This window comes from Castor canadensis, chromosome 5 (assembly GCF_047511655.1).
Source record: "Castor canadensis chromosome 5, mCasCan1.hap1v2, whole genome shotgun sequence".
Taxonomy (NCBI): domain Eukaryota; kingdom Metazoa; phylum Chordata; class Mammalia; order Rodentia; family Castoridae; genus Castor; species Castor canadensis.
The window spans coordinates 13,887,941-13,901,491 of NC_133390.1; the positions used below are offsets into that span (position 1 = coordinate 13,887,941).

General features: G+C 36.4%; 1 protein-coding gene across 1 annotated transcript; it reads left to right on the top strand.

Moving 5' to 3' along the window:
- Positions 1-1,944: 1,944 nt before the first annotated feature.
- Positions 1,945-4,113, top strand: Cldn17 (claudin 17). Its single transcript, XM_074072350.1, has one exon. It carries the CDS (start codon positions 2,168-2,170, stop codon positions 2,840-2,842), a length of 675 nt encoding a protein of 224 aa, XP_073928451.1. The 5' UTR covers positions 1,945-2,167; the 3' UTR covers positions 2,843-4,113.
- The last annotated feature ends 9,438 nt before the right edge of the window (positions 4,114-13,551 follow it).

A 13,551-nucleotide genomic window follows, 5' to 3' on the forward strand; every position in this document is an offset into this window, starting at 1 on the left:
GGAGATGTAATCAGTGCTATGAAGTAAGGGGATAATTGATGCAGTAAGGGTACCAGGAGTGGTAGATGAGGATAAGAGTCACAGAAAAGTTGCAGATGAAAGCAATGTCTCTCTCTAAATGCAAAGGAGGAAAATTAAAGTTAGTATTAAACAACTGACTCTGGCTGTGAGGGGCAGAAAACTAATCTCCTACATTATTTATGTTCCTCATTGTTCTTACATTCAGGATGTACCTCCATATTCTAAGTAAACATATGCTCTTACTTTTGTTTACTTGAAGACCAGATGTTCTTGCTGTTAGAAAATCAAATAATCGGAAAGGAACAACAAACTAGAAACTTCCAGGACAAAAATGAATGAAGACAAGACTAAACCTGAGATAGAGAAAAGAAGAGGAAGTAGAATGAGGAAGAGGAAATGGAGGTTATAAGTCAGAGTGAGTTGGGAAATCTTGACAGGGACAGGGTGGGAATGGTTAAACCTGTGCTTCAGAACCCAGAACAATGGGCTGAGAAAACTCCTCATCCTGAGCTGGTGTTAGGAAACTGTCAACTATACAGAAGTCATCTGCTTCCTCAATGATTCACATTCCTTTCCAAGGGAGTTCTCAAACCATATATCTTGAAAACTCAATTGGTCTTCATGTTTTTAATTCAGTCAATGGACTCTAAATCTGGATTGTTTGGACCACCCATGAACTCTTTTGTCTGTAGCTGACCTTTTGCAAACTGCAATGTCTCCCTGGCAAAGACTGCTTGGTAAGCTTACTTTTCAGAAACTTTCATTCTTAAAATGGATTCCTGTCAGATGTAGAAGAGAAAGGGGAAAGGTCCATGCTTCCCACATTAGTTCCCCCAGTGTCTGGGCAAGGGCAGAGACAAGGTATTCAAGCATGACAAAGTCACTCTTGACTTTTGAAACAATCTCAGTTGAATTTTGTTTGCTTTGAAAGCTTTTTGAAAAACTGTGAACAAGGTAGGGCTACATTCAGATTCAGTCCTATTCATGTAAAAGTTAAAAAATAAAACACCTCTCCTTCCTTTTTTCAAAAAATCAGATTAAACACGGGAGAAACACGGTGAGTAAGAGGTACAGATTTGTCCCTGGCTCAGTTATCACATAGCTAGCCTCAACTAAGCCACTCTAGACCTCACATTTTCATCTGGCAAATAAAAGACTTAAGCCTGGTGAGTCTGATGATAATTTCCAACTGTAAAATGTTTTCTATTATCTATCTGAATTTTACATAATGTCATAAGTAATTCAAAAGGCCATTTTTATAATGTTCCAAAAATGAAATATGCACTTTTGGCTTTGATATTTTTCAAGCTATAATTGAAGAAAAAGCTAATGAAAGTTTATAAACTAACCATCTTTCAACACAGGGAGAGGCATTACTAACCTGTTAATTGAATAATTACTGGTAAATTCAAATCAGTTATATGGACTGCTTTTCCTGTTCTTCCTTTCTGGATCTGAAGAATAAACTGAGAAATTTGAGTCTCTTACTTAAGACTCCTCCTAAGTACCAATAGTTTTATTAGAAGTTTGGAAGTTAATACCTAAACATTTCTCTGTATCTGTAAGTCTTTACTAAAACCAGAGTTGATTAACCAAATTAAGGAAAGATACCTTACACAGGAAGAAAGTAAAAGAATGCCTCAAGTCAAAATGTTTTTCTACTATTCTCTAAAGAACTGACAGGGTTTTGACATTATCTTCAGTTGTGGCTTTACACATGTACTTTCATATCAGACTGACTTTTAGATGGGAACTTTTCAGCTCTGTAATTAGCAATCCACAATGGAAGCTTTGACACATAATTACAGCACTGCTAAAACAATAATAATATGAGAAATACTAAGGTTGAATGCAGTATTTCTTGACACACCTCTGGCTACCTTCTTATTGGCTGGGAAAGAATTATATATGACTAGTGAATAACCCATACAGAAATGAATGTGTGCACAAAGACAGTATGCTTTTACAACAGGTACTTCTAGTTAGGCCAAGTTCAGTCACTGATGCTGATTTGGACTAATCCACTATGGGCAGCAGCAGTGAAGAACATCACCAGAGACTACTGTAGACTCAAAGAGTCCTCCACCTTCTGCGTCTTGAGCATCTGCTGCCACTCCAGTTTGGACCAGTCTTCAGAGTAAAGGCAATGGCATTTTATCCAGTGCAAATTGCTGGACTGGTTCTTGGGTTCTCCGGCGTGGTTGGGACCCTTGCCACAACTCTTCTGCCTCAATGGAGAGTATCAGCTTTTATTGGCAGCAACATTATTGTCTTCGAGAGACTCTGGGAAGGGCTCTGGATGAACTGCATCCGACAAGCGAGGGTCAAGCTGCAGTGCAAGTTCTATGACTCCTTGTTGGCTCTCCCTCCTGTCCTGGAAGCAGCAAGGGCACTCATGTGTGTGGCCGTGGCTCTCTCCTTGATCGCTCTGCTTATTGGGATCTGTGGCATGAGGCAAATCCAGTGCACAGGCACCAATGAGAGGACCAAAGCATACCTTCTGGGAACCTCAGGAGTCCTCTTTATCCTGACAGGCTTCTTCGTTCTGATTCCAGTGTGCTGGACGGCCAGTATCATCATCAGGGATTTCTACAACCCAGCCATCCATATAGGTCAGAAACGAGAGTTGGGAGCAGCACTTTTTCTTGGCTGGGCAAGCACTGCTGTTCTCTTCATTGGAGGGGGCCTACTCTGTGGATACTGCTGCTGCAACAGAAAGAAGCAATGGCACAGATACCCAGTCCCTGCTTACCGTGTGCCACACACAGATAAGAAAAGAAACGTGACAGTGCTTAGTAAGACCTCCACCACTTATGTCTAGTACTTGCTGTCAGCGCCAACGATGGATTATGCTCAATGTATTTTATAAAATCCTGCCAGAAACTGTAAGTATGTCAGGCAGGAGAACTTGCTGTATGACTATGCTTAAACCGAGATGAAATTTTTAACTTTTCACCAGAGGCAGGAATGTAAATCACCTACTTGGACAGTCTCACTTCCTGTGTATTGAATGCTTTTACTATTGTTGGACTCCATCCCCATTCCTATCTGTGTGGTTAAAAATGAGATATATTCTCAATCAGCAATAGATATACAATGATAGGCTACTGTTTTTTTTGAGTATCACATATTTTCTGATAAGAAATCTAAAATTTTTATTGACATCCCATAGCAATAAGACATCCACTTATTTAAAAACATAACCTATTATTTGTCCTCCAAATTATTTCTTATAAGCATAGTAGCATACAAATGGTGGTGTTTTGAAAGGAATAATCCCAGAAAATTGTGTATATCAAATAATGATTTTTGGTTGAATTGATCAAAATTTAAATGAAAATGCCTTTTTATGTCTTTAGGAAACTCACACTAAAAATTAGAAATTTTTAAGCTTAAGGGAACTCTGATTTCTCTTAGGACATGTAAGAAGCTGAATTTCAAAGTCTCAATTTATACAGCTAAAATTGTTTGGAGCTGTATATTCAAAGGAAATAATTTCTAAATGAAAACTACAGAAGTATCTAGCTTGATAAGGTGTATCAATAAAAAACTATTTACACAATACTGGTCTAGAGGCTCTGATCATGATTAGAGAACTTAGGTTTGAAGGGAATGGTTTCAGTTCCTTGTCTTATTCTTTAGACATCGTACAGGTCTAAACATGCAGAGCAAAATGGAAAGTCAAGATAATGATTCAGGGAATTAGTCAGGCTTAAATAAGTACCTCCTTTTTACTCTCTAATAAATAAATAGTGATGGTGGAAGCATTTTGTGTGGGTTGAATTATATGTATTATTTCTCAGTTCCTTATTTCCCATGTGTACATGCCAATATCAAGGTTAAAAGTGGTTTGTGAGCTGGGGGATGGGAATGGATAGAGAACATTTGTGAGTCAAGTTCACTCTATAGCTTGTTTCTGAATAGTCCCAATATTGTGAATTAATGCTAATGTATACAATTTTAGCTCTTTAAATACTATATTTATTTTGTAAAAAATAATTTGCAGTATATAATTGCAATGGAAAGATTATGTTTACTCACAAAATATTTATCGTATGTTCATACTATCATAATAAAATAATAAAAAATTTACATGCTGTTGATATACTTAATTGCAGGATCAAATTGAGAAGAATTTCTTTCCCTAAAAGATCACCTAGTAACTCTGAAATATTAAAGCTGCAGTAACTCAAAGCTAGATCTTGAGGTCAGGCCCTTATTCCATTCTACAAATCAACCAGCAAGAAAGACTTCAATATTACAAACACTTTGTAGTTTAAAATTGCATGAAAAACATTAGTAATATTTAAATGAAAGGGCCACATATATGTAAATATCTGCACATAACAGCAATAAAAATAAGTAAAATGGTGACTTGGATGGATTTTTCTTAAGATTATTTTCTTCAACAGAAAATCCTAATATTGGTTATCCTGAAAAAGAGTCATTTATCTTATACAGTTCAGTAAGTAAGCCATCAAGACAAGCAAGATATATGCTTAAAGGTTGCCATGGAATCATTTGTCTTACCTTCTGGCTCACCTAGAAGTAATTAGCCTTACAAGGATGGTTTCCTCATTCTAAATTGAATTATGTTATTCTGTTGGCCAGAGGATCAGAGAGTACAAAGGTGTAATCATGGGTGGAATCCTAAAATAACATTAGATACTGAAAATGGGGCAAAAACTCAGAAACTAACAGATACCATGCTTGCTATTTCATTAATCAAAGTGTATTGTATTCAACTTTTGAATAGTTATGTCTATATCCCCTACTGGAATGCAATATTTTATCTATTTCACTAAAAAGAAATTTTGGCAAATTTCAATGAACTTCAAAGTACATTGTGAACGTAAACCTCATATCACAAATCCAGGTGTGCAAGAAATATATCTTCACTTTCTGACATTTAACTACAATTTCAATTTGTTAGATGCAATCTCACATATTACCCATTCTTGCAATATTATGCAGTACTTAGCAGAATTCAGGTGAGTTCAAGAAATCAGTCCAAGCTCATCACCCAAGAACGTCTGTGAGAAGATGTCTGTTGCACTGCCCACTTGGTCTTTTTAGGCTTTTCTGCTCTGTAGATTTCATCATGCTTGTCCACCTTTCATGAGATCCTCTTGTTCTGGGATACTTGAATCAGTGGATTTCAACCCTGGATCCACAGTAGAACTGTGTAGAGAACTTTGAAGGACAACAATGCAAACCGTTATGAGCTGAGTTGATATCTGCCACTGTTTCCAAGAATCATGGCTAAGAAATTGACCTGCTGATATGGTTCACAGCTGGTTATGAGCAACCAGTGGAAGAAATTACTTCCTCCCTCAAATGGTTGTGTTTTTGTGTTTGTTTGCTTTTGTATTTAATGTCACTTCCATAATCTTCCTCTTTTTTTCTACTTTCTATAATTTTGTACAGCTTCACAAGGTTTTTTTTTCTTTTTCCATTATTTTATCATTTTTACACTTATTACATGTGTATTTGTTGTTTGTGACACCTCCCTCCCAACACCTCCCCCCAGCACCCACTTCCAGGTAGAACCTGTTCCGCCCTCTTCTTCTCCAATTTTGTTGAAGAGAAAATATAAGAGATAATAAGAAAGACATACTGTTTTTGGTAGCTTGGGATAAAGATAGCTATACAGAGAGATTCCTAGTGTTTCTCCCATGCACTTGTGTATTGCAATCCACATTGGTTCATTTCTACCAGACCTCTTGGCTACAAAGGCTTTTAAAAACAAAAATACATAAGGACTGACATCTTCTAATCTATTTCTACCATTGATTTTGTTGAAATGCTTTCCAAAGTAAATTCTGAAATAAAGAAGAGAAAAGTAAATTCTGAAATAAGAAGAGAAAAGTAAATTCTGAAATAAAGAAGAGAAAAGTAAATTCTGAAATAAAGAAAAGAGAAAGGAAGAAATTAAAAGGAAGGAAGCACAATAACTTATCATCACATAATATTATCTATTGCACATGATCAAAGATTATTTCAAAGAGTAACTCTCTTGCAGCTTACAAATTTAATTAAATGTACACAATCCTTTACATTTATAAAAACCCTTGAAATGCTTAAAACCATTTTGTTCAATTCTTTTGCTTTTCATAACCACCATATAACGTGGAAATATAGACTTCACTATCAACATACTTCAACTATTAGGCTTCAAACACATAAAGTGACTCAAATAAAAAAGAAAATATTGATCTAAGTTGTGAATGATCTTTTTTATCTGTTTCTCTTAGATGACGACAGTATAGATAGATAAATGACAGATACCTAAATAGATGACTGATATAGATAGATAGACAGATAGATAGATAGAAGAATTTATGCTGGAGCATCCCTAACACATGTAGTCCTTACTGTTTGTGTTTGTTGCAAATGTAACTGAAGGAGTTTTTCCCAAGATTCATGTTCAGTAAGGTCTGTTTTTCAAATTATCATCTTTAATCATTCTGTTTTATTGTTTCAATATTTAAAAAAAATTTAATTATCATACTATTGTTGTACTGGGAGCACATTCTGACATTTACAAAAGTGCTTTCCATGTATGCTAATTAAATTCACCCCTCCATCATTCCCCTTTTCTCCCTCCCCAATTCTTAGAATAGTTCCAGAATTTTTCCCTTTTCATACATGAGCACATAATATTTCTGCCATATTCACCTTCGTATACCCTTTCCTCATATCCTTCCTTCTCCCACTGGTACCAACCCCCAGACAGGACCTGTTTTACCTTCCTATCCCTCATTTTTGAAAAAAGACTTTTTCATTAAAGTTCACTATTTTGAGTACTTGGGATGATTTTGAGTTTTTCAGCTTGGAATTGAGAGTGATAAGTGAAAATCATCCTGAAATAGGAGACCTCAGCAGAATCCCAGGTGAACAACTGAAGACTTTAAGTACAGGATCAATGACTTGACTTTATACAAGCCCCAAGAACTTAAATACACCCTGAGAAACTTAGGGGCCCTCACTAAATAACTTTGTCTTCCATAGGGGCTTAAAACAAAAATTAAGTCCAGTTTTTTAAAACATTTGATATTTGTATGACAAAACACCTACCCCGTAGGAGTTGCAACAGTTTGCTCAGAGAATGAATATTTAATGAATTAATGAAGTAGAAATTCAATAATAAGATCATAACATGAGAAACCCAGGGGAAATTAGAAGTTCTTAAGTGGATGTAAGTACTTTTGTGTTTTCAGTATTCTTGTAGCAAGATTATTTCTAAGAAAAATATTTGCTTAATGGGCAGATGCTACTCATTACGTAATTACTGCAGAAAAAAATGTGATGCAAAGGAAAGGTGTAGTCTGAATTCAGACTGTGATTTAGGATTTAGCAAAGGCCAGAATTTGCTGGTTGAAATGACTACTGAATGGCTAGGCATAGTAATTATAGATCCTGAAGATATGGAGGATAGTGGCTTGAGGTCAACCAGGGAAAAAATGTTAGGAAGAAATAAAAAAAGACATTAGCAAGACCATCATCAACCAATATGCTAGGTGTGGTAATTTGCTCCTGTTATCTCAGATTTGGGGAAAGCCATTGGCAGGAAAATCACAGTCTGAGGCTGCATGGGCAAAGATAACGAGAACCTATTTGGAAAATAAGTGCTGGAGGTGTGGCTCAAGTAGAAGAGAGCCTGCCTATCAAGCATGAGACTGAGTTCAAACCCCAATACCACCAAAAATAACTACTAAAATATTTACTCAGAAATAAATATAAAACGGATATGACTACACAAAAAGAACTCAAGGCAGAAGTTACAGCTGATACAGAGGGACACAAGCAAGCTGTGAAAGCAAGCAAACAAAAAAAAGAGAGAAGAGGCCATGAGGATTAGAAGAGAAAAACAGTGGGTAAAGTGGGAAACAATGTGAAAGAGCATTCAGTTTCATCTTGAGGAAAATAATTCTTGGAGCACCAACATTTAAGTTGTGATCAACATTCTTAGAAGCACGGAGATACCCCGCTGCTACTTTGTAAACTCATCACCACCCTCTCCTCCTTCTTACAGCTGATAGCTTGATTGGAATATCAGAATTGTGAGGCTGAAAAAGATCATGAATTGAAGCAAGAGTGGCATCCTTCTCAAGTCACCTCCTCTCACTCCTGTCTGTGCTGAGTTAGTTCCCACTATTTAGCATTGGTGATTCTCCACACTAACCTCTTCCTGCCTCAGGCAGGACCTGCCCTTCACCTTCTCACTCACCTTCTTGGATATCCACCATTCCTCCAGGTCAGCTACTCCATCATCAAGTGGAACTTGGACCTGTCTCCCTCCAGCTTTGAACTTCCTTTCACAGGGCACTTTGTGCCCTTGAAAGTTCCTCTGTTTATATTAAGCTAGAAATGTTGGACTCATTAAAGTTGCCAAACTTTGTTTTAACAATCTTGCCATTTAAAAAAAATCTTTCTTGACAATTATTTTTCTTAAATTATTACTGAGAGAACTTTTTCTCATAGAGTTTTCAAAGACACAGTGCTTTTGTATTTCTTCCTTTGATCCCATGCATATTTAGTTCCTTTGAAAACTCATTCATTCCTACAATTTCAACTGCGAGTAAAGGGCAAATAGCTTGGTAGACAGAGTCAGAACAATGGACTAGCAGATTTAAGTTCATTACTTGGCTCTTCCAACCACACTACAAAATGGAGAGAGACAATAAGCATTTTAACATGAACTATGTGATTATTACTAGACTAAAAGCATATATGCTTACATAAGATTAAATTGCATGTAAGTGGGGAAAGAGAGAGCAAGATAAAGGGGGGGGCTTGTGTGGTTCTGCTATTTTTCATTTTCAGATTAAAAAAAAAAAACCTGATGCTGAAATAGGTTACATAACCTTTCTTAGGCTACACAGTGAGGTCACTGCAGCCCCACGCCATATCAGACTTTTGGAAGTGTTCTCTTCCTCCCCACACAAGGAGAATAACAACAACCCTATTGACCTGAAGGGCCACAGGGAGGATAAAATGAGGCAGTGCTGTGAAAGTATTTTAATTACAGAGCATTATGTAAATGTAATATGTAATCACTATTATTATCTCCCAACAATCCACATCTTAAGCTCTTTAAAGTTCTCTTGCTTTCTCCATCCACAAAGCATTTCACTTGTATGTTCTGTTGGACTTAAACTTAGGGAAAAATAATATTCATTATGTTTTTCTAAGCTTTATGTTTCTACAATTTTCTTTAGCTTTCAGAAGTGTGACAATTCATTTAGTCCTCTTAAACATGGAATGATTGTTCATTTTAGTTTAACCCCTCTTTTCCTGGAGATATAATTAATATTACCATTTTTTTCTTTCCAAAATCTAAGTTTGAATGATAAATTATATATTCACTTAATATCTCTTTAGTAACTCCTGCTATGGTCCCTATCTCCTCCATTCTGTATCACTGTGCTATAAGACATTACTGAGCATCTTCTCTGCCTTCCCTCCCTGTATATACTCACTAACTTTACCCCACGTACCTGCTTATGAGGGTAGACCTATTTTTATCTTGTGAATCCTCCCTTTTATATTTTCTGCATCCTGAAGCATAAAATTTCATCTCCTAACCACAGGCTGTTACCATTTTGCTTCCTTCATTAGGGCTCACAGGCTCTACAGTACATTCAATTATCCCGCATTGTCTTTATTGTTCCTTCTTCAGCTTTTCTCTTTAAAACAATGCATTACTCCATCGAGCTACAACTAGGTTCAACTTTTCTCATGTTTCATTGCTTACACATTTATTACCCCAAGTCTGCCACACAATCTCTATTGTTCATTGCTTCATTAACCCTTGCCCCTTCCATTCCCACTCCTTATCTCATCTTCTCTGTTTTGCAGAATGCAAATGGCCACAACTCTCTTGAAGCCTCTTCTATCAAGGAATAAAGTTTAATTCCTGAGCCCTGGAACAGAGTACAGTGGAAGTAACATGGTTCTGATCCAAGACCTTATGAGCTCTCTTGGACTGCCTCTACAATGTAATTAGCACAGATTACACTGATGGAGGATGATAGGCAAGATAGAGAGACACAGGTCCAGACTTCTAAGCTGTCTGGGTTATTGCAGCAATCCACCTGATGTCACTGACCCATGAATGAGTCCTGTCAAACCATGAGAAGGGCAGAACCATTCCATCTGACTCTAGAACAAATCACTGTCCCACACAGTTTTGAACAAATAAGTGATGTTTGAAACCTTTTCAGACAAGTCTCACTTGACTTGAATCATCCCTTAATATTGCCATCCATACTAATATAATTAGTTCATTTTCTATACCCCATTTCTTTGTATTTACAGGGATGCCTTTTAACATTTTTAAAAGGATGTAAGAGCTTTACATAAGTGATATCACTTCATTCTGCAAGGGAGTTATTTTCATTTTTATTTTATGAATAAGGATAATCATCACTAAGTGTATAAAATAGCTATTATTGTTTTTTGAGATACTGGAGATTGAACCCAGGGCCTCTCACTTTCTAGACAAGTTCTCCACCACTTGAGCCATGTATCCAGTCCTTTTTCTATTAACTGGTTTTTCAGATAGGGTTCCTGGCCATCCTTGGACTGTGAACCTCCTACCTCTGCCTCTTGAGTAGCTGGGGTTTCAGAAGTATGCCACCACACCCAGTCAGCATTAAATAACTTTAATACACTTTTCCAATTAATAACCAAAAACATTCATTTAGTTAAACCAATCACTTAGGCAATAAATATCTCTTGCTTGTGTACAATAAGGCCCATAAAGTATGCTATACTTCAGAAAAGTGACTGCAAGAAAACAGAAACAAAATGAATCAAGGAAACAGAGTAACACAATGCAATCTGTGATAACTATGTCATCAGGACATCCGAAAGAGATAATATGGATAGAAGTGTCAGCAGGGAGTGCTTTTTGCAGGGGAGAACAATGGAGCCTGACCTTGAAGAAGAATGGGTTCCCAGGGGTAAAAATAAGTGAAGGAAGGTTTGGACTAGTAAATATTAAAACATTTTGGTGTATAGAGTGAGAATATAGGCACACACAACAGGGAGAAGTTCGAGATATGTTAGTATTCAGAACATGAGGAAAACTAGGATGGAGAGCTCTTCGTTTTGTTGTCTGTCAAAGAAATTTGCACAACAAAGTCATATCATCACAGTTGTGCTTAGAAAGCTTTCTCTGACATTTTAATTAACTTCTGATTTTATGCCCATATTGCATTTTCTTATCTCAAACATGCAAATATTTGAAAGGTATCCTCTCTGCCTAATTGATTAGCAAACTCCTCTAAGCCACTAGTATATCAATAAGTACTTACTGTTCACATTCTGTTTGGAACTGGGCTAGATGTAAGAAATGTAAAAACAAAACCATGGGATCTACATCAAACCAAAGAGCTTCTTGCTCAGCAAAGGAAACAATCAACAAAATGAGAAGACAATCTCCAGAAGAGGAGAAAATATTTGAAAATCATATATATGAAAAAGTGTTAATATCCCTCACTTTGTAATTATTTCTAAGCAAATGAAGTAATTCTGGTAGGTGTTGGCTAAATATTATTCTAATATCCACTCATTACTCTAAGGATCCACTCTGAATTCTAGGGAGTTTCTTTGGAGCAGTCTTATTATTTCTTCTCCATGCTTTTAGGAGACTTGCTATTATGCTTTAAATACCATCTCAAGTGCAAAGCTACATTTGTGAATGTCTTTGGAAACCACTTATGACAGCCAGCAGAATGACATTAAGTGTATATTTGCAGGTGTGTGTCCTTAAAGACTCTTATTGCATAATTTCTGCTAGAGTTACTACAGTTTACTACAAGAGACTAATTTAGGGAAGTGGTATAAATACACAGGCTTTGGGGTAGGAAATGCAGCAATTATCCATGGATTATGCCTGAACAGGATTGGATCCTTGATTCTTGGCTGGTTTGCTGGAGTCTTAGAGCTATGATTATACCTACAATTTAAAAGTCAGTATGAATCTATGTTTTTATTGTGCAAAAACCACTGTAATATCAATGGTCTATACTTATCACTGCTAACTTTTACACATATCTACAATCACATGTGGTATCTGACACCCCACAAGGATATAATTACTTAGCTACAGGAACAATTGATATCTATAACTTAAATATTATATATATACACATATATATATAAAATACATATATAGAGATACATAGATACATAAATAAACATAGACACACATATTCATATCTCTTCAGCACAATGATTTTTAGTGCCTGGAACATTACTTGGTATACAGTGGATGATAATTTTTTTCAATTTTATTTATTTCTTTTTTATTTACTTATTTACTTTTTGCAGTACTCAAATTCAAACTAAGGGCCTCACAGTTGCTAGGCAAGCACTATATCAATTGAGTTGCACCTCCAGTTCTTTGCCTTGTTAATTTTTCACATAGGGTCTTATGATAACTTTGTCCAGGGTGGTCTTAAAATGCGTTCCTCCACTTTTCATCTCCAAGTAGCTGGGATTAAATGAATATTTAATGAAAAAAATATGCCATCCCTGATTTGTCACCAACTCATCCATCTATACATTCATTCAACAAATATTTTATTAAGCTTCCTTTAAGTGACAGACACATTTTTAGAGTCTCAAGATAGACTGATAGTATGGTTTGGATCTGAAATGTCCCCCAAAAGGCTCATGTATTGAGGGCTTCATCCCCAGTTGGTGCTATTGTTGAGAGGTGGTTGGACCATGAGGATGTTAACTTCAATAATGGATTAATGGCTGTAGGAGGCATTAGAAAGTGGAGCCTTTTTAAAAGAAGTAGGGCATACCTTTGAAGGCTATACCTTGTCCCCAGCACATCACTGCTCTCTCTCTCTCTCTCTCTCTGCTCTTGGCTGCTTAAGGTGAGCAGATTTGCCTCGGCATGCTCTCACAGACCCAAAGTCATGGAGCCAAGTGGCCATGACCTAAAATCTCTAAAACTGTGAGCCAAAAATAAACCTTTAATTCTTTAAGTTGACTTTTCTCAGGTATTTTGTTACAGCAATAGAAAGCTGATTAATACAATGGGTAACTAAAAGAGTCAACAATGTCTGTTCTTATGGAGCTTATATTATGACTATATTTCTGTTAGTTCCTCCCTCCAAATAATGCTGTAACCAGTCTCCTATTGTCATTGGTCAGATCTTCATTTTCCTTTAAACTGGGTAACAAAATGACATCCTGAATTTTTCTCTCCACTCCCCACACCCTTATATCTTGATCCCTTAGAATTCACCATACTCATTTTAATCACAATTGCTTTCCAATTACTCTAAGGTAATTATGTCCCTGTTTTGCATTATTTTCCAGTTTTCATCTTTTATAGAATAATGTTTGAGTTCTGGAGCTCAGTAACTAAGCTTTCTATGAGCTCACCTTTACCCACTTTTTAAAGCCCTCTCTTGGTCTTTGAAACACACCCTGAACTCAAAGGCACACTGGTTTACTGGCAGTTCTTGAAATTATCTTCAACATTTCATGCTTCTACCTCTTCCC

Coding starts and splice junctions, on each gene's coding strand:
- Cldn17 (XM_074072350.1), top strand. CDS start 2,168: ATGGCATTTTATCCAGTGCAAATTGCTGGACTGGTTCTTGGGTTCTCC.